This window comes from Curcuma longa, chromosome 17 (genome assembly GCF_044706935.1).
Source record: "Curcuma longa cultivar G26 ecotype Majalengka, Jawa Barat chromosome 17, ITB_CL_G26_1.1, whole genome shotgun sequence".
Taxonomy (NCBI): Eukaryota; Viridiplantae; Streptophyta; class Magnoliopsida; order Zingiberales; family Zingiberaceae; genus Curcuma; species Curcuma longa.
In genome coordinates this window covers 10,168,308-10,194,057 of record NC_133877.1, presented here as the reverse complement: position 1 = coordinate 10,194,057, position 25,750 = coordinate 10,168,308, and the positions used below count along the sequence as shown (strand labels likewise).

The following is a 25,750-nucleotide window of genomic DNA, read 5'->3' as shown; positions in this document are numbered from 1 at the left end:
TATATTAAAGTAAACTTCAACTTCGAACATACCTTAATCGATTGATGTAGAATTATTTTACCCTTTGTCCACCAACAATACACATGCAAAGGAATTGACTGTTAGCATTGGATTGAGCCGTCGAGCCGTTTGCGAATTATTTAATTTCTGGTTACGAGCCGAGCTCGATTTCTTTTTAATTTTTAAAAATTAAAACTCGAATCAAGCCTCGAGATCCACAAATAAATGCATTACTCAAACTTAGATTGCCTAAAAACTATCGAACCGAGCTCGATTATCAATTACTTTTTTTAGCTCGGTTCGATTAACTCCTAGTCGAGGTCCTAAAGAAACTCCTCGAGAGGACGATGTCAAGGTCTAAAGCAAACAATTTGAGAGTACCTCATTCAAAGTGAACAAATTTCACACTAATTTCTGGGACTTTAAAGTACCAGCTTTTGAATGCGATTCCATTCCAATTTTGTGAACTCTGGAACATTATTGCAGCTCACATTAGAGTATAAAGAGCTATAAATACAAAGTGTAACTCAAGTATGGTCTCAAGATCTTTTATGAGAAGAATCACAAAGAGATCCACTTCAGCTACAGATTTAAATTCCCAGTAGCTTCATGAAGGCTTTGCTATCGGTAAGATCAGGAAGTATGATTGCAGTGCCAGAACTCGCTTGCTTCAGCTCCGCCTCGGTAAATATACCCGTACACACACCAACAGCAAGAGCTCCTCCATATTCTGCAGCCTTAATGTCATTTGGCTTCAAAAACATCAAAGAGATTATAAGATAATGATAATGAACCCATGTCTCGATCTTGATTCTCAGTATGTTGCAACACCATGGATACATGTACCGTTTTGCTAGTTGTATACAAGGAGACTAAAACAAATTTCCATTTTAATCACGTCGAATTCATTCATCAACTGCAGATTTGTTTTAGGTAAATTTCTCTGCTTCATGTTATGAACAAAGTAGTGTTGATTTCCTATGCATGAAGCAAAATGCATTTTGTGATCGGCACCCAATAATGGTGCACTGTTCATAAGATACCAATTTGAAATAGAGAAACATAATCCTATGCATTTGTCATTCCTAAATGAAGAGAGGCTTACACTGGGGTCCAATTAGTTGGATGGAAAATATAAAAGAAAGGAGAGAAAGAATCACAAAATTATATATAAATAATGCAATCTTCTAGTCTCTCATATCTTCTATCAAAATATTGAGATCCATAGGGGAGAATTAAAATGACGTACTGTATCTCCAACATGTACTCGCAATTCAAATACTTCAGTGGATATCTTTTGACCTCGCTCTGTTGCAATCTTCACTAGCTCCCCACGATCAGTATGATCACTTCCAAATCTAGCAGTCAAAAGAATAAAACATGCTTATAATTGTTCAAGGAAACATATATCACAAGTCCGTAACAACAAAAATGAAAATGGTAGAGAACTCAAAACATTTAAACACACCCTCCAAAATTGGGAATTGTGAAATATTTTCTGATACCCAACCCATCCATCTTTATCCAAGCAATCTCTTCAAAATTCCCTGTGACCTGTGCATCAAGAAAGTTCATAGAACTGGTATTGTGTTTCTCACGATGCAAAATTTGACCAGAACTTTCAAATTATGTATTGAACGCTAAAAAAATATGGATTAACTATATCCATAACTTGTGCAATGAAACAGGAAAATCTTCTAGAAAATAGCATCCAAGGATTTGCAACATAGTCATTTTTAGTTATTAGGGTCCAAGTAACACAGTCAAAAATTTAAGTCAAATTGTTGACATTTTAAATCAATTGTTCAGAGGTTCAAAGTTATCTAAATTGTCAAATTTTTGTAGTTTGCTATATTTCTTATAAATAGCGAGAGAAGTTTTAAAAAGTTGTTTAGTTTTTAAATAAAGTTTAATTGGGATAATCTGACTTTTTATTTTATGAAGAACAAGCCTTATTCTCAATTAATAAAAGGGGTTAGGATCCCACCCTTCAATTCACTATGTAAGAGTTTTTCCTTATCTTCCCTTCATGCTTCACATCACCAATTTTGTCCAAGTCCCTGAGCTGCATCAATTGATATTAGAGTCGAGAATTGGTTTGGTTATATATATCCTCCTTCAATCACTGTTTCCTTCCTTGTCGCTCATTTTTGTCCACCACCTTCCCTGCCACATTTGTTCGCCACCTCTGTCGTTCCTTCCCTCCACTACTGCTTATCTCTCCATGACTGTTCTCACGTGTTGCTCATCCTCTTCCTCCTCACAGTGCTTCATCCTCTTCCTTTCACAATGTTGCTACTGCTCGTTGTCCTTAACAGACCCGTGATTATCACTGCCCACTCTTTCCTAACCTCTTAACCAAGAAAGGCGAAAGTCTACTCCCAGTCGTGAGAACCCCAGCAAACATCCCCTCCTTTGTGCTAACACCGCCAACGCAACTGCAACGACATCCTTCGTTCGTCGCTTGATTTCCATTGTCTATAGAGTTCCTTTCTCTGCAAGGTGCCTCTCCATGGGTCATGTCAGCATGACTCCTCCCTATAGCAACTACCTAGTCGCATCCAAGCATGCATCGATCACTCAACATCAATGTCAATGCCTCCTTTACACTAAAACCAACTCTAGCACAACCACACCTTCCCGTTACCACATGTGCTACAATAATTCACTTATCAAACACTAGTTCAAGCTCCTTCAATCTTCAGCCACCACCTTGTGATCCTCTTGCACAAATGCCCATTTGTGCCTACCAACCAACAACACATCAAGATCTCCTCTAGTGCCACCAGCATCACCTCCCAGACCACTACTAATAATGGCACCAACAACAATGGCCACACCCCGCTGTGACACCCCACACACTGCTGTCAAAACCTAAAAAAATCACATTAAAACTTTTTTTGACATTTGCATTTTAGTCATTTTTTATAATTTTATATTTTAGTTCTTTGTCTAAAAAACTTCATTATTGTAATAAAGAATATCTAACAAAAATTAAAAAAAAATGTTTACGAGACTTTCCAATAAAAAAGGGAAAAGTCATCAACAAAAGGAAAAATATATATATTTTTGTGCTCCATCTACTAGTTGTACATCTTCGATCTCCACCATTTGTCTTGTCTTCATAGGGACTGTAACATCCTTTAATTGACACCTCTTCAACATCTTTAAAATTGCAGTATCGAGTATCTTCATCCATTGGTCAAATTCAAATCATGTGACAACTTCAACATCAAAAAAGCTCACATAACCTTAGTATAATTGCTACCTCTCTATCTTTGAAAATTAATTTTGTTTGGTTAGTTGATAATTTATAATTTGTTGTATTTAACTAGTTTTCTCACAGTTAATTTTTATTTAATTAGTTGTTAATTTATAATTTCGTTTTTCTCACAAGTTTTGCATGCCATCACATATCATTCATAAAAATCAAAATCACATCATATTGTTTCCTATTTAGTTTATCCATCATTTGATTAAAAAGAAGATCATTCATCCTCTTTTATTTGCAGCTTAATTTGTTTATCATCCATCATATTTTCATGCATTACATTTATCACATTGCTTGTAATGCTTAGATTAACATGATAAGAGATACTTCTCCAATTACCATTAAATACATGAGATATACATATTTTATGAGTGGAAGTTATCATCTAAACTATGTTCATGCAAATGCTGAGCTTAATTTCATAAGAACCAGAACAATTCATCCAAATAATTATTTCTACACTTATAATTTCATGAATAACATGCAAACTCATACACAATCAAATTGTCCGATGTCTAGAGAAAAATTAAATTATTTTCATGAAAATATGTGCATTTATGCGTGGTGGAACAAATGTTCCTACTTTTGATGGTAGAATGAACTTATCTGGGTAGGAGGTCTTGATTAGGTGGGAAAAATTGTTATCCCTATTTGTGGTATTGTATATTAGAGTCTAACACCAACAAGATTACCATGCCTTGTTTATTGAATTATAGTGGTGATACATTCTTTTTTATTCCTATTCCTATAATATATGACCATGCTTAAAACTACTAAAATAAACTAAATAGGAAACTCAAGGAACTAAGGATCCAACAAACAAGTGAACAAGAAGTCAAAAACATAATTGAATAAAAGAGCATGGATGCTTTAACATAGACTTGAGAGATGTATGGATACATGAGATTTGCCTCGCAGAAAGCAACAAACAAACTCCATGTGAGAAGAAAAACAACTCAGCCAATAAAAACTAGATTGATGCATGCATTATGCAAATCAAAAGTATGACAAATATCAAGATAAACACTTTACCAGTCCAATAGTCACGTTGTTGGATGATAAATTATCCAACAAAGAAGTGACACCTGGAAGAACCTCTAATCCTTCTCCAACTTCTCCTGTATGTTCTTTAGCATATTCAATCATCTTCAACTTCATTTCTGGGAGTCTTTCTCTAGCAACCTAAATAAAACCAACTCAGGCACATACACAAACACACACATGGAGAGAGAAAGAGAGGAATATCTAAATTATAATGACTGATGTTAATCAAAACAACAAAAAATTGAACTTGATTGGCATCTGATCCAAGTAGACATGTTAAAGAGCTTCATACTTCTTTTTGAGGACAGCAGTGACTATCTGTTGCATACAAACTAGAATCTGAAGCACATCAACTATACTATTCAAATATATGAACTGAAATATGAAACACTTATCAAATGTCAATAAGTGATCAAGTGGAATATTGTTATGAAAATCAGAAGGGCAATTGCATGAATACTTGTAATTGAACTACAAGGATAGAGTTGTCAATTGTGACACAAAGTTTGAAAAATCTAAAATATCAAGCAAGTTGTGTGGTCTCGACTATGCTAAAACAAAATTGGACACTGAAACTTGTAATCACTTGTAAGATGAATGACAAGAGCACAATAATGGCTTATGTACAGATTACATGGGATCAGCTACCAAGATATATTGATTCTCTAATGTGAGTTCAAGCTATAACTTTTCAAAATTTATCATCAAAGAACTATCCCCTATTTCTGCAAAACTGCAAATTCATTATTCATGTTAACATTCTATTGGGAACTGTTCTCTTTCCTTTTTTAAATATTTTCCACCTTCTAACTACGCAACAAACATATACAAAAGAATTTACAATAATACGGAGCATTTAATGCTCAATAACATAAATAAAGGAAAATAAAATAAAATAAATACTAATTCAGAAGTTACTAACATCAGGAGGTACACCATAGTGAATTGCTGCATCCACAAGAATTAAGGGATCTGTTTGTCCATGATGCTGTAGATAAAATAAGAACAAATAAGATAAGAGAAAAAAATAAAGTATAAATGTATCAATGCGACAAGGGGAAAAAACAAAACAACAACTGAGAGGAATACCTACTGATCCCATAGAGAAAAAATATATGTGGTGTTAGACTTAGTTTTGCCCCTTTTTCTCTTTTTTTTCCTTCTAGCTGTATATCTCACCTGATGGAGACCCATTAGTTGTATGAGAAATTGTTTGGTGAGAACAAGCATTGATGCTATACTAGGTTGCACTACTCAACCTGCGAGCCAATGGTTTGAGCCCAAAATACATTATGCACTTAATTAGAACATCCTTTTGGAGGTTTTATTGGATAAAGAATTTTCAAAAATGTTAGACAATTCTTTTTTTTTCTTGCAAGAACAAGAAAAATAGAGTGTCTTGAGAAAATGTTGGTATATTTTGTTAGATGGAGAGTGTCGTAATACAGTAATACTCATTATTAGATTCTTAGAGAATCCATTTCCTTGGTGAGGTTTCCAGTCTTATGCTGAGGAAGTTTATCATCTCACAATATCAATCCAATTTGCACTAAATTGAAATTTTATTCCAAAAACAGAAAATCGAAGTTTTTTCTGCTTCCAATGATTCGACAGTCAAAAAAACATAATTTAGATCAATTGTCTACAGTTCGTGGCTGGACTCTCTCCCAGGCTCAGGATCCGCCGTCAAATTAATGCCACAAACAAAATACCAAAAACTACTTTCCAATGCTTTTGAATCATAGACGTCTAAAAAATTAAATAAAGAAAAGAGATATTTGTTCTAAATGTACTCACGGTGTACCTACGACACCAAAAACCAGATAGAACGTTTCTGCGAGGGAGTAGGAACTAGATCGCATGAGATGTCGCTTGGTTTTCCAAAAAAATTGCATTTTCCTTGTGGGAAACGTGTCATTTCTAGGAAGAAGACATCCACAAGCGCTTATCAATCTTGAATTCCTAATCGTCAGAGAGAGCGCACCTGGACGACGTCGATGGTGGCGTCTTGGAGGCCGAACACTTGGAGGAAGGCGTGGGAGAAGGCATGGCGATGCAGATGGTTAGAGGAGCTCCCAGTGCTGCGGATCAGCGTCCCATCGATGTCGAATGTCACCATTATTCGCCTTCCCTTCGGCGTTTCACCCTGCGATTCCATCCTCCTCCCTTCTCCTCTCCCTCTCCGTACGTGACTAGGGCAAATCAACCGTCGAGTTGATTAAATTTTTGAAATGATCGTTCAAATTTAGATGAAAAAAACAAATGGTTAACTTGTAAATTATGGATGAAAAAAATAAATTAAATTAATTTAGATGGGTTTAGATAGGTTGCAAAAGTAAATTAAATAAATTTAACTATATATGTTATAGATTTAATTTATTAATATTAATAAATAAAAATTATAAATTATTAATAAATAATATTCATAAACAAAATTTATGAATCATATTTATAATTAAAATTGTTATCAATATAATAAATTAATAAATAAAACTTTAAAATGAATAAATAAATTTACATGATCAAATTTAAAAATTAATTAAATAAGTTTTAAAAAGTAAACATTTTAAATAATCAAACATTTAAATTAATCACGCTTAATCAAACTTAACCAAGCTTAAGCTCGTTAAAAAAACAAATTCAACTTAAATAACTATTTCAAGGACGTAATTTATTTTAGACTCATCTTGATTTGATTTGATTAAATTTAAATATTATAAAATTTAATTTGACTTGGCTCATTTAGGTTTGAGATAACATAAATGGGCTCTCACCATAAGGTAACATAAGCTCCATCTGCCACATGCGACTCCACTCAAGTTTGAGTCCATGAACCCAATAAGTTGAATTAAATTTTTTTATAGAAATAATATAAATAAATAAAGAAAGAAAATCAAAGGAATTTAATTAATAAAAAATGGTAATTTTTTGAATTACGTAGATGGTTTTGCGAAATACCCAAATTGTGTAGACGATTTTCATATTGTCCAAATCGCGCAACCTTTGCTCGATGCATTTACCATTTTACCATTCACAAAAATCTCATGATGGTCGCATGATCGTCTGAAACCAAAAATCAGTCCGAACTGCACTTAAATTTTCTTGGAGAAAGTTGTGTTTGTCTGAAGCAAAGGCGATGACCGACGAATTGTGCAGCTTATTTTTTGACGAATGACACAGGGAAATTTTTGATGAACGGTCATCTTCTGCTGCTTGGAAATGACAAAGGGAGAGAAGTAGAGAAGCATCGGACCGGTGCATAATATTTTTCGATGAATGGTGCAGATTTTTCTCTCATCGCTCTGGTGGAGTTTCATTTTTGACGAACTTTTCAACTTATTGTTTTTCAACTTATTGTATGTGGGAAAAGCAATCGGAGAAAATCTTCATCCCAAATTGGCAACAAAAATTTTTTCGTCGCAAAGTTCGTTGCATTTCTGCGATGAATACAAGTTTTGTCGCAAATTTCGTCTCTAATTTGCGACGAAATTTTTTCATCGCAAATAGGCTGTATTTTTGTAGTGAACGTAGCTCTGATGCAACTAATTCTCTGACGAACAGTTCAATTTATGTGCCCTACAGGCTTCAAGATGCAATTGCTCCTGACCACACGCCTCCCTCCTAACGTTTAAGTTGAAACTAACAAAACCTAGCTCTGGGCAATGGCTTTGTCAGTTCTCTATTATTGTATTAGACCAGGATTGAAGCTCGGTGTTGGTCGGTGGGTGTAAGCAATTATAACGCCAACTTGAAATATTTCAAGTAGTCGTTAAGTTCTGTCAACCAACATTTCAAGTAGTCGTTAAGTTCTGTCAACCAACACTTCGACTTATACCCAATCATCTCGAGTCCACACCTCCTCAGAGATGCTTACTTAAGATGTCAAAGTATAAGTTTCCATGATCAAGGTGACTTGAATACTGCAAGTCAAAAGAAACTTGCACTTAAGCTGCATTGAGATCTTCATTGACATATGCATCGAACCATATGAAGTCTCATGACAGATCACTTCAATGAACTGGTTACCTTTAACCAGCATCCACGTTTAACTCTCAACATCGAATGTCTCCAACAGTGAAATCAGCTGCTTGGCTAACCAAGGAGTTCAAAACGTGCTAGTCTCGACAGAATCGATAATATCTGTACTCATCAATTCCTCGACTAGGGATAATTCCAATACATTCATAATTACACGTGTAGAGATGCTTACTAGTTGTGATCCAATCACAAATTCTTTCACGTTATGAATTGTATTGAGGATATTCAGTATTCGAGTTCAAGATCCAATCAAACACATATAGAATGTGCACTCAAATATAGAATTGCTATTTATCCAATAAATAGTATAACCGTAAGGCGATTGCCTTAGGACACTTAGGACACCTCTCAAATCTAACATGTAAAAAGGGAAAACAAGTTATATTAATTCATAAACCAACTAATTCAAGTCAAATTACTTGTATTCTAGAAAGAATGTACATGTATTCAAAAGCAATAAAGTTAAATCATTAAAAAGTAGCCAATATTGTCTGATAATAATAGACGAGTTCTCAAAATTTACTTAGACTTTTCTTAAAAAATAAAAATAAAACATTAGAAAAACTAACTCAGTTTACTAAACAACTAGAAAATAAAATAAGCAGTAAAATTAAGAAAATAAAAAGTGGCAATGGAGGAGAATTTGACAAACATATATTTGAAATTTTTTAGTTAACCAATAGATGCAAACATGAATTCTCATATCCAAGAACGCCACGACAAAATGATTTAGTTAAACGAAATAATCAAACCCTAATTGAAGCAGTTAGGACCATGTTAAATGAATTCAACCTACCAACATATTTTTAGGCAGAAGTTGTTAATACATTGTGTTATGTTCATAATAGAATATATATAAATAAAAAAATACCTTATAAATTATTTTATAGGAAAACTCCTCCAATAAAATATTTTAAAATATTTGAGTGTAAAACATGTAATCCTAACCACCAAAGATAATCTACCTAAATTTATAAGTAAAATTGATGAAGGAATTTTTTTAGGATATGCAACAAATAGTAGATGATATAGAATCTATAATAAAAAAATCCTTAAAATTAAAGAAACCTCAAATGTAACATTTGATGAAGAAGACTCAACTAAAACAAATCAACAAATGAAATTGTTAAAAATAATGACAACTCAAAAGGAATTAGATGAAGAACAATTAAGAACTCAACAATTTAAAAATAAAAAAATATCTAGGATTAACACTAACTATCCAATTGAATAAATTATAGGTGATCCAAATCAAGGGGTTCAAACTAGATCAATCATCAAAATCTAAGTCAAGTAGCCTTAATCTCTAAAATAGAACCAAAGACTATAGATAAGATCCTACTTGATTCAGACTAGATTATAGTCATGCAAGAGAAATTAGCTTAGTTTTATAGAAATCAAGTATGTGACTTAGTACCTAAATCGAGTGTTAAAACTATTATTGGTACAAGATGGGTATTTAGAAATACATTAAATGAAAAAGGTAAAGTCACTAGAAACAAAGCTCTTCTAGTAGCCCAAGAGTTTAGTCAAGTAAAAGGATTAGACTACGACGAGATCTATGCCCCTATAGCTAGACTTGAGTCGATTATGATGTTATTAGCCTTCATCACACATAAAGATTTTAAATTATTTCAAATGGATGTAAAATCAACCTTTTTAAATGGATTTATTAATAAAGAAATATATATATAACTCAACAACTCAGATTTGAAAACTTAGATAAACTAAATCATGTAGTAAAACTTAAAAAGATACTATATGTACTAAACAAGCTCTTAAAGCTTGATATGAAAGATTATCTACCTATTTAATCTCTAAAGGGTTTAGAAAAGGTAAAGTTGATTCAACCCTATTTATCAAGACTTACAACAAAGAAATCTTCATTGCTCAAGTTTATATAGACGATATAATATTTAGGTTAACTAGTAGTTCGTTTTTAAAGGATTTCAAAAATACCATGGAAAGTGAATTCCAAATGAACTTAATAGGAGAACTTAACTACTTTCTAGGGTTACAAGTCAAATAAACTAAGGAAGGAATCTACATTTATCAAACTAAATATGCGAAAGGACTAATTAAAAATTTAGAATGGAAAACTCAAAGAAATTAGATACTCCAATGGCACTAAATGTAAAATTAGATAATAACGCAAATGAAAAAATTGTTGATGCTAAATACTATAGAAGTGTCATAAGTGGACTTTTATACTTAACTAGTAGTCAATCTGAAATACTTTTCACATTGATATGTGTGCAAGATTTCAATCTTGTATCAAAGAGTCACATTTAGCAACAGTTAAAAGAATCCTTAGGTATTTAAAAGGAACCTTAAATATAGGATTATGGTATCCAAGAATAAATAATTTCAACTTAGTTGGATTTACTGACTCGGACTATACTGGATGTAAGTTAGATAGGAAAAGTACTAGTGAAAGTTATCAATTTTTAGGGTAGTCCTTAATCAGTTGGAGCAATAGAAATAATATTGTGTGACTCTATCCACCACTAAAGCAGAGTATGTAGCTATAGACGAATGTATAGCTCAGTTATTATGGATGATAAATACACTAAAAGATTATGAACTTAATTATAAAAAGGTTCAAGTCTTAATTAATAATATTAGCTCTTATTAATCTAACTAAAAGTCTTGTGCATTACTCTAGAATCAAATATATAAAAGTTAAACATCACTTTGTTTGAGAACATATAACAAATGGTGATATATAACTAAAACATATTGAATCCAAATCTAACATAGCTGATATATTTACAAAATCGTTAATAAAATCTGTGTTTAGTACACTTAGAAGAAGACTTGGACTATGCAAAATATATTGATTAGACATTTGACTCATACTGCTTTTTGTCTTACTATGCTTTGATTGACTTTTTAAATTTTTAGCATGCTAGATGCTTGATTTGATATTGACTTATGCATGTTTGACTATTATATTTAGCTTTCTTTAGTCTATTATACATGCTTATTTTTTTATTGAAAAATATTATCTCAATATTAAATTTTTGATGTATGAAAAAAAGGGAGAGAAAATTAGAGAAAGTTAAAAATTGATTTCTCTAAAAAATTAGAGAATGTTAAAAGTTAATTTTTAACTTATCCTTTTAAGAATTTAACATAAATAAATGGAGAGTTGTACTTAATGGGGAGATTCTAAAATTTGTTATTCATGTATGTTCAGTATTATTTTTTTATCATACATTGAATATCATGTTTTCTATATAAAACTATTTTTATAACTAACTTTAATTTAATTTTCATATGATAAAAAATGAAAATATTATTAGTGTTGAGAGTACCATAGTGAACTCAGTGTTTTGATGTATGACTAAGTGTAAAGTTAGGTTGTTGTGAATTGATGATTTTATGTCAAGTAAAGCATATTACTTAACAGATGAAAATCCTAGTTGGGAATCAGGTAGTTGGAAGTCTTGGTTGATAACCAAGCAGAAAAGTCATAGTTAGGAACTAGGCAGACAAGTCCAAGTAGAAGCAGCTGAGAGCTACGCTGTCTCGAAACGGCTAGTCCATGTCGGTCCTCGTTTCCGAAATGCTGGGAAAAGTTTTCATCCTGTAAATATACAGAAACTTACAAGAAACGGCTGGTCCATGTCCGGCCCGCTCCCCTTCACCGACTCATCCTCGTCCGCCTCCTCCACCTCCTCGTGCTCATCGATGTCCTCCTCTCCCCCATGTGGCCCCTCCGCCGGCGCCACCGAGGAAAGCTTCCTCTTTACGACCACCCCTTGCCGCCGCCGACGCTGTCGCTGCCAACAAAGAAGGCCCAGGTCGCCGGAGACTCCCTTCCGTCTTGGCACTGGTGGCCAACCCTCACATGCGACGCTGGAGAAGAAGAACAGGGATGAGGCGGACGACACGATCGGGAGATGGGAGAAAAGGAGAATCGCGATTTGGGAAATGCCTTAATGGGTTTGATAGCTTCTTAACGGATCAAATGGTTAAGATCCAATAATATTATCCAATAAACTATAAATCCAATACCCTTTAACCATTAATCCTTAAGTAATTTGGGCTGCTCTTGGGTTCAATTTAATTGGTCTTTAATTGGGCTTCGATGTTCAGGAACTCAAAATCTGGAAACTTCAACTATTGCCGTTTCCGTTTCCGCATTTCCCGTTTCTCGTCTCCAAGTTTCCAGATAGCATAGGCTGAGAGTTGTGACTTAGCAAATTATACTAGATGGGTTAGTTGGGAGTTGAACATCTAGCCAAGGTATGAGCGAGTAAAACTAAAATCTATATCGTATTGATTATGCTTATCAAGTGCAGAGAAGCAAAATTCAACGGTTCTATGCATCTAGGAGGGAGTATGGGCAATTGGCTAGACATAACCTTTGACCGTTGGAGTCGAAGTCTCACAGGCGATTGGAGTGAGGGGCGGGCAACCGCAGCATCCAAGCGATCGTAGATGCTTTCAAGCGACTAGTATAGATGAGATCCGGTGATTTGAGAAAGTATGTCAAAATTAAAAATTGACCTAGCTCCAGGAGACTGGGGTAGCCTAGTCGATCGGAATCGTGGATAACGTTTATTATAGGATAAATATTGTAGTCATATCAACAGACTTCCAATCGATCAAGGATGATCCAATCAATGGGGAGGTGATACGTTAACATTCGAAGAAGGCATAAAAAGGAGCCACGAGGCAGAACTTTCAAGTATCTCATTCTCAACGTGCTTATGCTCACATTCAGTGCTTTTCAGACACTACGCACTGCAACTTCGTGCTTCATTCTCCATATATGATAACATAAGCGTAACATTATCATTTCTTAATTGTCTACACTCTTTATTATTATGCTTTATTTTTATATCCTTTTTATAATTCTCCACTTATAGAATCTTTCTAGAAAGAAGTTAATCGAAATAAGAATCAATTTATTTATGTTGTGTATCCTTATAATTGTTGTGTGCTTTATCAGTTAACCTAAAAAATATTATTGCTCTTAGAATACTTAATTTAATTATTTATTTTTATTCCACTGCATTACTTTATCAATATTCTTAGAGTTATTTTTCATCCTTTAAAGCTCGTAAAATTTGTAACTTTATTCACCTCCCCTCTAGCGTCGAGTTCGATCTTACAAACCTCTGAACGAGCTTCAATTTGATATATTAAAGGCCCACTAATTCAATTCAAGTTAAAAGTTATAGTCTCTCGAAGCTTGAATCCTCCTACACACTAACATCGGATAGAATAGCAATTATTCTGGAGGCTTATTTTTATAGAATTACAGAGAAGAAATAAAAAATCGCCAAACGTAGAGTAGCCATCTCTACATTTAACCAAAATAAATTGATTCAAAATAAAAAATAATGCTCTAACATCAACAAAATAAATGTTTAAATAGTCTCCAAATCCTAACGATACAACTGATAAAAAATAACCCTAAAACATGACAAAAATTGTTTGGAGCCTCAAGGCTTTAAACGATATTTTTTTGCCTAAGATCGAGTTGCTATTGGTTACATCCAATAACCAATTGTAGATCTATGAACAAGCCTCCATTTGATATATTAAAGGTCTCGTGGTTTAATCCGAGTTAAAAGTTATGACCTCTCGAAACTTGAATTCTCCTACATCAATAACGCAAAGGGATATGACAGTTATAATGAAACCTTTTAGTGAAATAAATCTCTTGGGCTTCTCTCCATGAGGTATATCTTTTAGACTTTCCTCCCTATATAAGGTAAAGGAGGAGGGCTCTCTTTCTAGGATATGATCTTATCTTCTTTCGATTATACTATTTGGGGCTCCTTGATGACTTAGGCAGGAGAAGGCTTACAAGGAAAAAGCTTCAACGTCTTTGGTGCGATATAGGTTTCTACCGCCGCGTCATTATGGTGAGATTTCTGCCGCCACATCACCAATCAAATCTAACTTTGACCGGTAAAAAATTAAAAATCATTGGCCAAATCTAACTTTAGTGATAAAAAATTAAACATTGTCGACCAAGCCTAATTTTAATCAAAAACATTTAAAATTAAATAGTCAAAATGACTTTAATCGGTAAATAATTATAATTATCAATAACCTTGTCTTTTTCCATAGCATTGGTCCACTTAGCATGCTTGACTCTTTCAATTGCCTGGTCCATTTGACAATAACAACTCAATCAACTCAACTAACTTAACTAATTTGACTAGCCCAATTAATTTGCTTGGTCTCCCTATCATAACTTATTCACTCATCTTGACTTACTTGATTTGATTTGTCCACTTAGCATAATTGCTTCATTTAGTCTAACAAAACCATTTCATCTGATCAATTCACTCAGCTCAACATGTTAACTTTGGCCAATTAGCTCGTCTAGCCTGCTCCAACTAGCTCGACTCAAATAATCATCAATTCACTTTGCTCAACTAGTCCACTTGACTTGATCAATATTATTGATTTGTTTATCCTATCTGCTCGCCCCAACTAACATGTTTAGTATGCTTGTCCCAACTCAATCAACATGAGCTAACCTGGCTAATTCATTTGGTTTGCTTGCCTCTTTTGGCCAACTTGATTTAACATTCATAACATCAACTCCATTTAATTAGCAAGTCTAGCTCTGTTATCTCATCCAACTCTCTTGCTTGACTGGATTGTTGGGTTCATTTTCCTCGACTCATAGATGATCTAGCTTGGTCATACTGTGCCAACTGATTTAGTTTGCATAGTTCATTGGACAAGCTTACCCAACTAGTGTGTTTGATCACTTTGACCCAATAGGCTCTGCAATTCATCCAAGTCACTTATGCTAATTGGCTAGATTAACCCAATCAGTAGGCTTGGTGCATCAATTTAGTGACTTACTCGATTTGCTTTATCCAATTTGCCCACCTAACTGGCCTCGCTCGGTATCAAATGAAATGAAATTTTCATTATCTTAAACTAGGAATGTATGAAATAGGATAAATCGCCCTAATTGAGTTGGTTACGACGAACAAATTTGTAGAAAAGAGTAAGTGTTCCTACGAAATCGAGCAATATTCTTTGCAGTTTACTTCCTCCTCACAGATGGTTGTGGGACCGACCGTGTAGGACCGACCATGTGAGACCATGACAGATTCCACTTTTTTACAAAAGAAAATAAATCATTAATCAAAATAAAAATTTTCAATTCATCTGTCCAAATATCAAAACGGATTTTTAGATGGAGCATACCATTTTGATTTTATCATATTCATGCATGTCAAACTCCTCATTAATTCTGTAGTTTTTGTTCGTGAAATTTAAATTATTAATGATGTTGGAGTGTTGATCCATCTATATTTTTTAAATTTTTTGATGATGATTTGTGAGATTAAATCATTCACTTTCAAAATTAATTGAATATAAAAATTAAATATCTAAATAAAAAAATAACTACGTATTAAATAGATTTTTTAAAAAAAATAGAATAAACAGGAATTTAGAATTTGTAATCTAGAATTGCAGACGCTGAAACGACCAAATCAAATTACTACAATTAATCTCCTGTTCAAAAGATTCGCCACAATAATGGCAAACGGATGAGCGGCCCAGAGCTCTCTCCCAGAGCCTCCAAATTCTATCCTCCAAAATTAGCTCCACCCGTCACGCTATATAACGCCTCGAGGCCACCCCCTCCAATTCGAAGCTCCCGGCGCGACCCTTCTCGATCGCTAGATCGTCTCCTCAATAAACGCTCGCCGGGAACTTCCATGGCGTCTCGCTAATTACTATATACTTCGTCCCTTTCCTTCCCTTGCACAATTTTCATTCAGAAGAGAGAGCGTTTTCCTTTTTGAATCTTCATCCATTACGTACTCAGAGATGGCCGGCGCCGGCGTTGTGCTAACGGTGGTGCTCTGGGTGCTGGGTGTCTCCGGCGTCGTCCGCGCCGAAGACCCTTACCTCTTCTTCACATGGAACGTCACCTACGGCACCATCGCGCCCCTCGGTGTCCCTCAGCAGGGCATCCTCATCAACGGCCAGTTCCCCGGCCCGAACATCAACTCCACCACCAACAACAACATCGTTATCAATGTCTTCAATAATCTCGACGAACCCCTCCTCTTCACTTGGTATATGTGATTTTGATTTCGATGTGATTTTGATTTCGATTGTTGGAGACATTTTTGTGTATTTTTTTTTTCTCTTTTGGCAGGAATGGAATTCAGCATAGGAAGAATTCATGGTTCGATGGAGTGGCGGGAACCAACTGCCCGATCCTGCCGGGGACCAACTTTACCTATCATTTTCAGGTGAAGGACCAGATCGGCAGCTTCTTCTACTTCCCGTCGCTGGGGATGCACAAGGCTGCGGGCGGCTTCGGCGGGCTGCGGGTCAACAGCCGCCTCCTCATCCCGGTGCCCTTCGACCCCCCGGCCGACGACTACACCGTCCTCCTCGGCGACTGGTACACCAAGGACCACACCGCCCTCGAGAAGACCCTCGACTCCGGCAGCAGCATCGGCCTCCCCGCCGGCGTCCTCATCAACGGCAAGCCCGGCAAGGATTGCGACGGAAAGGACGACGCGCCGATGTTTGAGATGGAGGCCGGCAAGGTGTACCGGTACCGGATCTGCAACGTGGGCATCAAAACCTCGCTCAACTTTCGGTTCCAGGGCCATGCCATGGAGCTGGTGGAGATGGACGGATCCCACACGATGCAGAACTTGTACGAGTCCCTCGACATCCACGTCGGCCAGTGCTTCTCCGTGCTGGTGACCGCCGACCAGACCCCAGGGGACTACTACATCGTGGCCTCCAGTCGGTTCTTGAAGCACAAGGAGCTGACCGCCACAGCGGTTGTCCGCTACGCAGGCTCCTCAACCGCGCCGTCGCCGGTGCTACCCAAGGCGCCCACCAGCTGGGCTTGGTCCTTTAACCAGTGGCGGTCATTCCGGTGGAACCTGACCGCCAGCGCCGCCCGCCCCAACCCCCAGGGCTCCTACCACTACGGCAGCATCAACATCACCCGCACCATCAGGCTCTCCAGCTCGCGGAATTTCGTAGCCGGCAGGCTCCGGTACGCGCTCAACGGCGTCTCCCACGTCGACACCGAGACGCCGCTCAAGCTCGCCGAGTACTTCGGCTTCGGCGGCAACTACTTCATGTACGACATCGCCGGCGATGAACTCCTCACGGCCGCGGCTCCCATCAAGCTACTCCCTAGCGTCAAGACCATCGAATACCGGACCTTCGTGGAGATCATCTTTGAGAACTCCGAGAAAGCCGTGCAGGGTTACCACCTGGATGGCTACTCCTTCTTCTTAGTCGGGTAAGTCGCTATCTCAACAAATATCACCTGTCGACCAGTTGCTGACCTCCTGATCTACCGATGAACTCTTGACGCAGGATGGGTCCGGGGAAATGGTCGCCGGAGGCGAGAAAAACATACAACATGCTCGACGCGGTGAGTAGGCACGCCGTCCATGTGTTTCCCAAGTCGTGGTCGGCGATCTTGATGACGTTCGACAACGTCGGCATGTGGAACCTGAGGTCCGAACTCTGGGAGCGACGCTACCTGGGGCAGCAACTCTATATCAGCGTGCAATCGCCGGTGCGGTCGCTCAGAGATGAGTACAGCTTGCCGGACGCAGCGCTGCTCTGCGGCGCCATTGCCTCACTCCCCAAGCCCCCTCCCTACACCTAAGCGCGAAGCGTATTTCGGGAACGAGGAGGAGACTTAACTTAACTGTGTAATGGGTCGCTCTCTCAACGTCAACAAACTCTTTATTTAAATTATTAATTAATTAATTATTTAATAAAATTTAAAAATACCAGATGAAATAATACTATTTTATTTCAAACAGTCGAAAGGCGGTTCCCAACGGTCATACGATCGCCACCGTTCGTTTTAGCTGTTTTGTGGATCACCACTCCCAAGCAACTAAAACCCTAACAAGCAAAAAGCACTTCCATTCCCGTCCTCTTCGTCTCCTCCCGCTCAAATACGATCGTCCACTGCTCCCATCTCTCGCCATGGCTCTCTCTACCATGCGCCGCCTCGGCTCTTCCTCCATCCTTCTTTCTCGCTTCCGCTCCTTGCTCTTCTTCCCCGACATCTCGGCATCGGTACCATCTTCCCGCCGCGTCTTCGTCGAACTTCCTCCTCTCTCCGCCGCGTCGCGCCTGGCCGTCCGGACGGTGAGTTCGGAGGGGAGCGACCGGGAGGAGGAATCTTTCAGTGCGGCGAGGTTGGGGGAGGGGGACGACCGGAGTGGCCGCAATGGTGGGCTGATGGTGGAGGAGCGCAGTGGCGCCCAGGAGGGAATGGTTATCCCTGCAGAGCTCCCCAAGGAGACCAAAGAGGCGTACCTGGCGTATGCCATGTCGGTGCTGGTCGGTCGTGCTTTGCCGGATGTACGGGATGGTTTGAAGCCGGTGCACAGGAGGATACTGTGCGTAGACATATTGAGTTTTCTTGCTGTTTTTATTGCGTACCTTTTATTCTTGCGTGAATGTGTTTTGCTTTTGAGTTCTTTAAGAATTACGTTGGTATTTTCTACCCTCCCTCGTGCCTTGATACTGATCCAACAATAAGTTATGTAATTACGTGAAAACTGCTTTGCCAATGACTCTTTTAGTATGCAATATTTGGTTGTCTTGATCCAAATAAAAAACCAAATGTCTTGCATTTTGGTGTTTCAATTTGCAAATCAACACTCACATCAATTTGAAAAATATGTCTACAAATCTGCATTTGGGTTTATCATCTGTGATGGAGTAACTGTTTTATTTATTTTGCATAATCATTTGGTTTGACCACCATTTTATGTTGGTAATCATTGCTACTAGTCTTGTGTTTAACTTCTGCCATTCTAATGTTTCTCGTTTAATTATCTTACAACGGCTAAATTTTGGTTGATTGTTTATCTAATTTTTTCTCTTCTGTTTGGTATAATTTTATTCTGCTATAATTTTGATATTGTTTCAGGTATGCAATGCATGAACTGGGTCTTTCGTCTCGTAAGCCATTTAAGAAATGTGCTAGGGTTGTCGGAGAGGTGACAACATCATTTTTTCTGTTTTTATTTTTATCTTTTTTTTTGCAATTAATGATAAGTTCTAACTTCTCCTTGTGATTATTGATTTTGCTACTGCATTGAGTATTTTTCCTCTTTTCTATTGCAACCCATGTGGGTACTCATTTCTTACAGGTTAAAAACTGTAAGAAATAAATTGTTCTTAATCATTCATATGCACTTATTTCGTACAGGTTTTAGGTAAATTTCATCCCCATGGTGATACAGCCGTTTATAATTCTCTTGTTCGAATGGCGCAGGTATTCTCTCAATCTTTTCCATTTCTTGCCTGCTGTATTACTGTTCAAAAACTTAAGATTAACAATTTCATATGGACATTAATTGCAGGTTTTGTTTTTTTTCTACATTCAATTTATCTGTTTCTTCATTCTAATGCAATGTGTATATGCTGGGGATCTATTGACTATGATAATTAATACCACACAGAAACACTAATGCTAAGAATTTACCGCTACCATTGTCATGGGACTTCTAAAACTTCCTATTGGTCTCCTTAATTTCCATAAATTTTTACTGTTCAAGTAACAGAAATTTGTTATTTTTTTTACTAAAAAAGGACTTATGGTTTGGATTACTAATTTTCATGTTTTTTTTCCACAATGAAATATTAATTGCCATTATGGGATGCACATGGATAAATTTTGATTTTTGATTTATATCTTCAATATGTAATCTTTAACATTATGTTGGTACATAACATGCTATTTTTTGTTGTCATAATTTGAAAGCTTATCTACATTGGTTTCTCTTATAGTTTTTCCACAATGAAATATTGATGCAGATTATGGGATGCACATGGATTGTTTCAATAATTTTTTGTTTATGATATATATGTATATAGATATATAGATAGATAGATATTTATTCAATATCAAGTCTTTGTATATACATATATATATAGATAGATATTTATTCAATATAAAGTCTTTAACATTATGTTGGTTTGCAACATGCTATTTTATTGTTGCTATAATATGAAAGCTTATCTACATTGTTTTCTCTTATACTAAATCACGACCTACTATTCTTTTACATATTTTTTAGGATTTCTCTCTGAGATGCCCTCTCATTAGTGGACATGGTAACTTTGGGTCAATAGATGCTGATCCTCCTGCTGCAATGAGATATACAGAGTGCAGATTGGAAGTAAGTTTGATTTATTTTTTGTTATCACACACATCAATTCCATGCCAACTTTGACATGCATAGAGCTTTCAGTATATTTGATTGATTACCTAGTTTATGTTCTGGCTGTATTCAATGGTGCAAACTATGTTCTAGCTGTATTCAATGGTGCAAACTATGTTCTAGCTGTACTCACTGTTGCAAACTTCGGCAGAAGTGAAACATATACTTTGACTTTCATCAGCATACTTTAGTTAACGGAGAACTTGCTTACAGCGTGCAGGGTTAATTTCTCATGCTGAAGAAAATTCCCAATGCTTGTAATTTTTTTCTATCATTGGGGAAAATATGACTAACACTTTGTTTTTTTTATTATTTTCGAACTTCAAACAGCTTTATTCTCCGAGATGCTACATGCAGATTTAACTCTCCTATTCATTCGCTAACAGCAGAATGAATTTGGCCAGCATATTGTTGTTTACTTTGGACATTGTTATTTGACTTATTTATTTATTCCTCAAAGATGTTAGTAATTGCAGAAAAAATTTGCTGCAACACTGATGGTTATTTCTTGACATTGTAATCTGGTGTTTTCTACATCTTTTTTGTTTGACACACTAGTCCTGTCTTATTGTTGTACTTTCTTGTTTTGGTTCAATATTATCTGAATAGTTTGGCTGGGGACTTAATCTGCTTTGATACAGGTTTCTTTCAAGTGGATGGATTAAATATTCTCATTTTATTTTTGGATTTTTTTAATATAACTTTTGTTTTTGAGTTTTTAACAAATCCAACAAATTTACATTTTTAACAACTATATACATGTACTTTCAATCGCATCTTCAATTCAAAACAGCACATGACAATTCTTTTTTCCAATTTTTTATTACAAATCTATTATTGTTTAACTAATAATTTTTATTCAATTTTTAAAAATTCATAACAAGACTTAAAATTATTAAATCAATGCATGATTTAAAATGGTAGTGCAATGTATTAATTCAAAATTTTGCTAGACTTTTTATTACAAAATTGAAAGCAAGTGCATAGGTTTTCTAAAAATGGAAGTTTGTGCTAGATTCGTTAAAACTTTGAAACTATATGCTAGTTTTAGCAACTAACCATTTATTGTTTGTTTTTTCTCCTAGAAGCATGTTTTATGAGTTTCAGTTATTTGGCTGGTACGGTAAGTTCATATCTGTTTATGTTAAATATTACTTATATTGTTAGCATGATGTTCTTATGCAACTAATAGATATAACATTAGAGGTGTCAACTGTCATCACATGAATGCAAGTTCGATAATGACAGTTGAGCTCTGTGTTCTATATTGCTAGTAACATACATTTTGGAGGTTCCTACATAGATTAGGTTGGAAGCAGAAACTTGCCTTGTGAACAGAAGAGACTTATTTTGCCACACACAACATGCTACAATATCATTATGTGATGAATGTTTCATGCTTATTGAATTTGATAAAGGAATATATTGTCATTCACATAGATGGAGATGTAGATTCATTGTTTCTGTGATATGATGATATTGACGAGGATTATGACAGAATAATCAACATCTTACACCTCATTTTGGGTTCAAAAACTTTGCATGCTATCCATTTCCATGAATGATAGGTAAGGTGAAATATAAAAGTGAGTTATAACATTGGGTTATTGTATTAACTCCACCTTCATTGACAACAATAAGTCAACAAGTAGTGAGTTCCATTTATTTGGGGGTTATTTCTTGTACTTGCACACCCACCAAATTGGTTCATTATTCTAAAAACTATGTTTCCATACAAATGTTGTCATCTTTGATTCATTGTTATTCCTGATAGTTCATATAATCTCAAATTCCCACATTACTGTGGCATCCATAATTTTGAACGAAGAATCCATCAAGTTACGTGAAACTAGAAATTTGAAATGAAATGTGTAACAGCATGTCAATTAAGAATCTGCTGAGACATTATCTGGACATGTGAGTTTGCTATAGTTCGAGCATGCAAATCAAATCAATTAAGAATCTGCTGAGACATTATCTGGACATGTGAGTTTGCTATTGTTCAGCATGTTTGCATGCCTATTATAAGTCCTTGATGAAAGACGTACTAATGCCAATGGAAGATCTGCTGGTTTGTCTGATTAGCTGTACTATCCAGTTGATTACTCTATCTGTACTATTATTTTCTATATTGATTTGAACATGTTGGAATGCTGCCAAATTTATATGGGTATGCACAGGTGACTTGTTCTATCCTCACTTAAGTGTCCATACTGAATTGTCACGTTTCTGTTTAATTTTTTACTCATTTTATAGGCACTAGCTGAGGCTATGCTCTTAACAGATTTGGATCTGAATACTGTAGGTTCTAATATTTCCCTATATATATTTTAGAATATGTGATTTCTTCTGTTATGTGCTTTTATTTATTCCCCATTTGTTTGCAGGTTGACTTTGTTCCCAATTTTGACAGCTCACAAAAAGAACCTTCTCTCTTGCCTGCTCGTATTCCAAATTTGCTGTTAAATGGATCTTCTGGAATCGCTGTACAAACTATCTTGCTCATTTTATGATTACACAAATTTGTTGTATAAATCATTAATCTTATAAAAGCATATTAGCTGTGAGCCATGACAACACATAAATTTACATTTTGGAACAACCAGGTTGGAATGGCTACAAATATACCTCCCCACAACCTTGGGGAACTTGTAGATGCACTTTCTGCTCTGATCCATAATCCTGAGGCTACTGTAAGCATGATTTCTTTCCTCTTGAATTTTGTCCACAAAATGTTGTAGGAGTTGGTAGTTAAACGAGCTCATTCTGCGTGTATGTTTTTTTCTTCTAATGCTCTATTTAACCTGCCCTAATAGCTCAATGTGTCCAAACAGGACAATTGCTCAAATAGGTTCCAAATAGATTCATCCATATGCTGTCTCCTAGTGATTTGTTGGTTGTCAAATACAATTAGATGTAAGCCTGTTAAATTATGCTGATCTTTTGCAGTTGGATGCAATAGTCCCCATTTTCTTATTGTGTTAAATGATAGGCCGTCATTTCATTCATAGTTTAAAATTTCGATATGTGTTGGAGTTTTGATTTCACACCGGAAAGATATGGTTTGATACCATACCGTACCATGCTGGTTTTGATATATTTTTTTAAATTTTTAAATATAAGTGTATATTAATTTTATTAATATTTGATTATTAAATATGCTCACTATTGATGTTATATTTTGAGATATTGAGTTTATATTTCAATAAGATAATGCGTATTAAATTTTTATAAAAATTATTTAAAAAATAAATAATTCTCAAAATTCAAAATTAAATTTAAAATTATAAAATCATTTCAAAAGCTCAAAGATAATTATAAAATTATTTGAAGGTCTTAAATTATTTTTTGAATGTATTTGTAAATTTTTAATTTTTTAAAATTTATTTGAAATGTTTATATTTTAGAAATTTTTTTGATTATTTTAAAATTACATTCAATTTTTAATATATATTAAAAATTTTAAATTGTTTTAGAAAATATTTTATAAAATTTTAAAATAATTTTTAAATTTTTTATAACTATCACTAATAATAATTATAATTATTATATATAATTAACTGTTTATTTATAATAAAAAATACATATTTAAAAAAATAATAAATTTAACTAAAAAAATGTGGATGCAATGATCTCGTGAAGGCTACTGCGGGGCCCTCCGCACACGACGGCCTCGAGGTTGTGGTGCTAGACCTGCACCAGAATGATAAATACTGCTCGTTTAGGGCTGGACACGGCTCGATATTTCAAACCATAATTTCATTGATGTGTGCTTTCTTATATGTTTGACATAGGGAGAGAATTCCAAGAACTTTGTAGCATTGATGTATTATCTTATTGTTAGCAATATCTTGTTAAAACATAGTCTGTGTTTATTATACCATTTTGGTAGAGTTTGTAGTTCATAGAGTCAACATGTATCACTAACTAGATTAGTTGAGCAAAAAACTTAATTTGGTCACATCTGATCAGTAGACTAAGAATAAAAAAAATTAATATTAAAAATCATAATTTACAGAGTTAAAGAAACTAACTAAATAAGAATATTTATAGAACTCATAAGACAGTAGTTAGAATACAAATAAATAAAATTTGTAGTGATTACTTGTTAATATCATATTTTTTCTAGCTTTGATATTATTGTAGAATTTGGTGGGTAGGAATGTGATTTAGAAATTCTATTCAATGGTGATGCACTTGTTAACTAATGCACAAAATGGCCAACACAACGAAGCCTGTGTGAGGGCAATGACAATGTGATGACGACTTCATTGCAATGATGCCAAATCCTTGTTTGTTTCTTTGTGTTGATGATGATGATTGCAATGATGTTGGCCTTCATGTGAGACTTTCGCGTGGTTTGTGATGACGATGACAATATCGGAGCTTTCATGTGATGTGTTAATGGTGACAATGATGATTGTGACCATGACATTTTTTTTTATGAGGCTTCAACAAGCTCACGAGGCGACCATGATGTGGGTTGGGGTTCAGATTTTCGCCTATTGTTTTCTTTAATATTCTCCTCTTAATTCCTTCCTCCTCGTAGGTGCCCCTGCCATCACTTATGTCATGCTCAACATAATACCAAAACATCTTATTTTGGTTGACTGAAATCCGTGCTTGGAACAAGATGCCCAACCTTGTATAGTAAAATATTGTATTCATTAATGACTTAACCATTACATGGACGAAAATTAACTCATGATTAAACCATCCCTTAAGCTGGAATATATGTATTATCTATGTTTGACCGACCTGACCAATCTAGGACTAATCTAGGACTACACCGACTCGACCAATAACCCTATTATCTAGTACCTCTAACTCTCATCCCTTAAGCTGGAATATATGTATTATCTATGTTCAATTTTGTTACACCATTTAGATATCTAGAAATTTAGACAAGATATGGCATGATGGGTTAACTAAAGCATTAGTTAAGTTATAGAGCATGCTTCCAATGATCACTTATGAACTCCAATTATCACACAATCAAGAATGTTTTGATCCTCAAATCAATCCATGAACAACGAGGGAGAAGCTAACATAGAGAAAAGGTTGAATTAAAATGAGAATAGAGCATCCTAAGATTTTGTTGCTATGCTATTATTTATAAATAAACAATAATATTTTTTATTGGATTTGCTATGATGTTGAAATGTATGTT

General features: G+C 35.4%; 3 protein-coding genes across 3 annotated transcripts in view; 2 read left to right on the top strand and 1 right to left on the bottom strand.

Moving 5' to 3' along the window:
* Positions 1-392: 392 nt before the first annotated feature.
* Positions 393-6,516, bottom strand: LOC141811886 (uncharacterized). Its single transcript, XM_074699960.1, has 6 exons — positions 6,300-6,516; positions 5,238-5,303; positions 4,304-4,453; positions 1,469-1,554; positions 1,250-1,358; positions 393-752 (listed from the first exon to the last, which is right to left on the bottom strand). Exons 1-6 carry the CDS (start codon positions 6,471-6,473, stop codon positions 591-593), a joined length of 747 nt encoding a protein of 248 aa, XP_074556061.1. The 5' UTR covers positions 6,474-6,516; the 3' UTR covers positions 393-590.
* A 9,658-nt stretch (positions 6,517-16,174) lies between these two features.
* Positions 16,175-17,999, top strand: LOC141848480 (L-ascorbate oxidase homolog). The gene is made up of 3 exons (XM_074736513.1): positions 16,175-16,425; positions 16,509-17,624; positions 17,702-17,999. The coding sequence occupies exons 1-3, from the start codon at positions 16,175-16,177 to the stop codon at positions 17,997-17,999; spliced, it is 1,665 nt and encodes a 554-aa protein (XP_074592614.1).
* Positions 18,000-18,298: 299 nt separating this feature from the next.
* LOC141848479 (DNA gyrase subunit A, chloroplastic/mitochondrial-like) overlaps positions 18,299-25,750 on the top strand; it is a 51,275-nt gene continuing 43,823 nt past the window's right edge. The window contains exons 1-7 of the mRNA XM_074736511.1: positions 18,299-18,747; positions 19,284-19,353; positions 19,566-19,631; positions 20,437-20,538; positions 22,837-22,881; positions 22,968-23,066; positions 23,187-23,273. Coding sequence (XP_074592612.1) covers positions 18,329-18,747; positions 19,284-19,353; positions 19,566-19,631; positions 20,437-20,538; positions 22,837-22,881; positions 22,968-23,066; positions 23,187-23,273 — 888 coding nt within the window. The 5' untranslated portion in view covers positions 18,299-18,328. The remainder of the gene's footprint in view (positions 18,748-19,283; positions 19,354-19,565; positions 19,632-20,436; positions 20,539-22,836; positions 22,882-22,967; positions 23,067-23,186; positions 23,274-25,750) is intronic.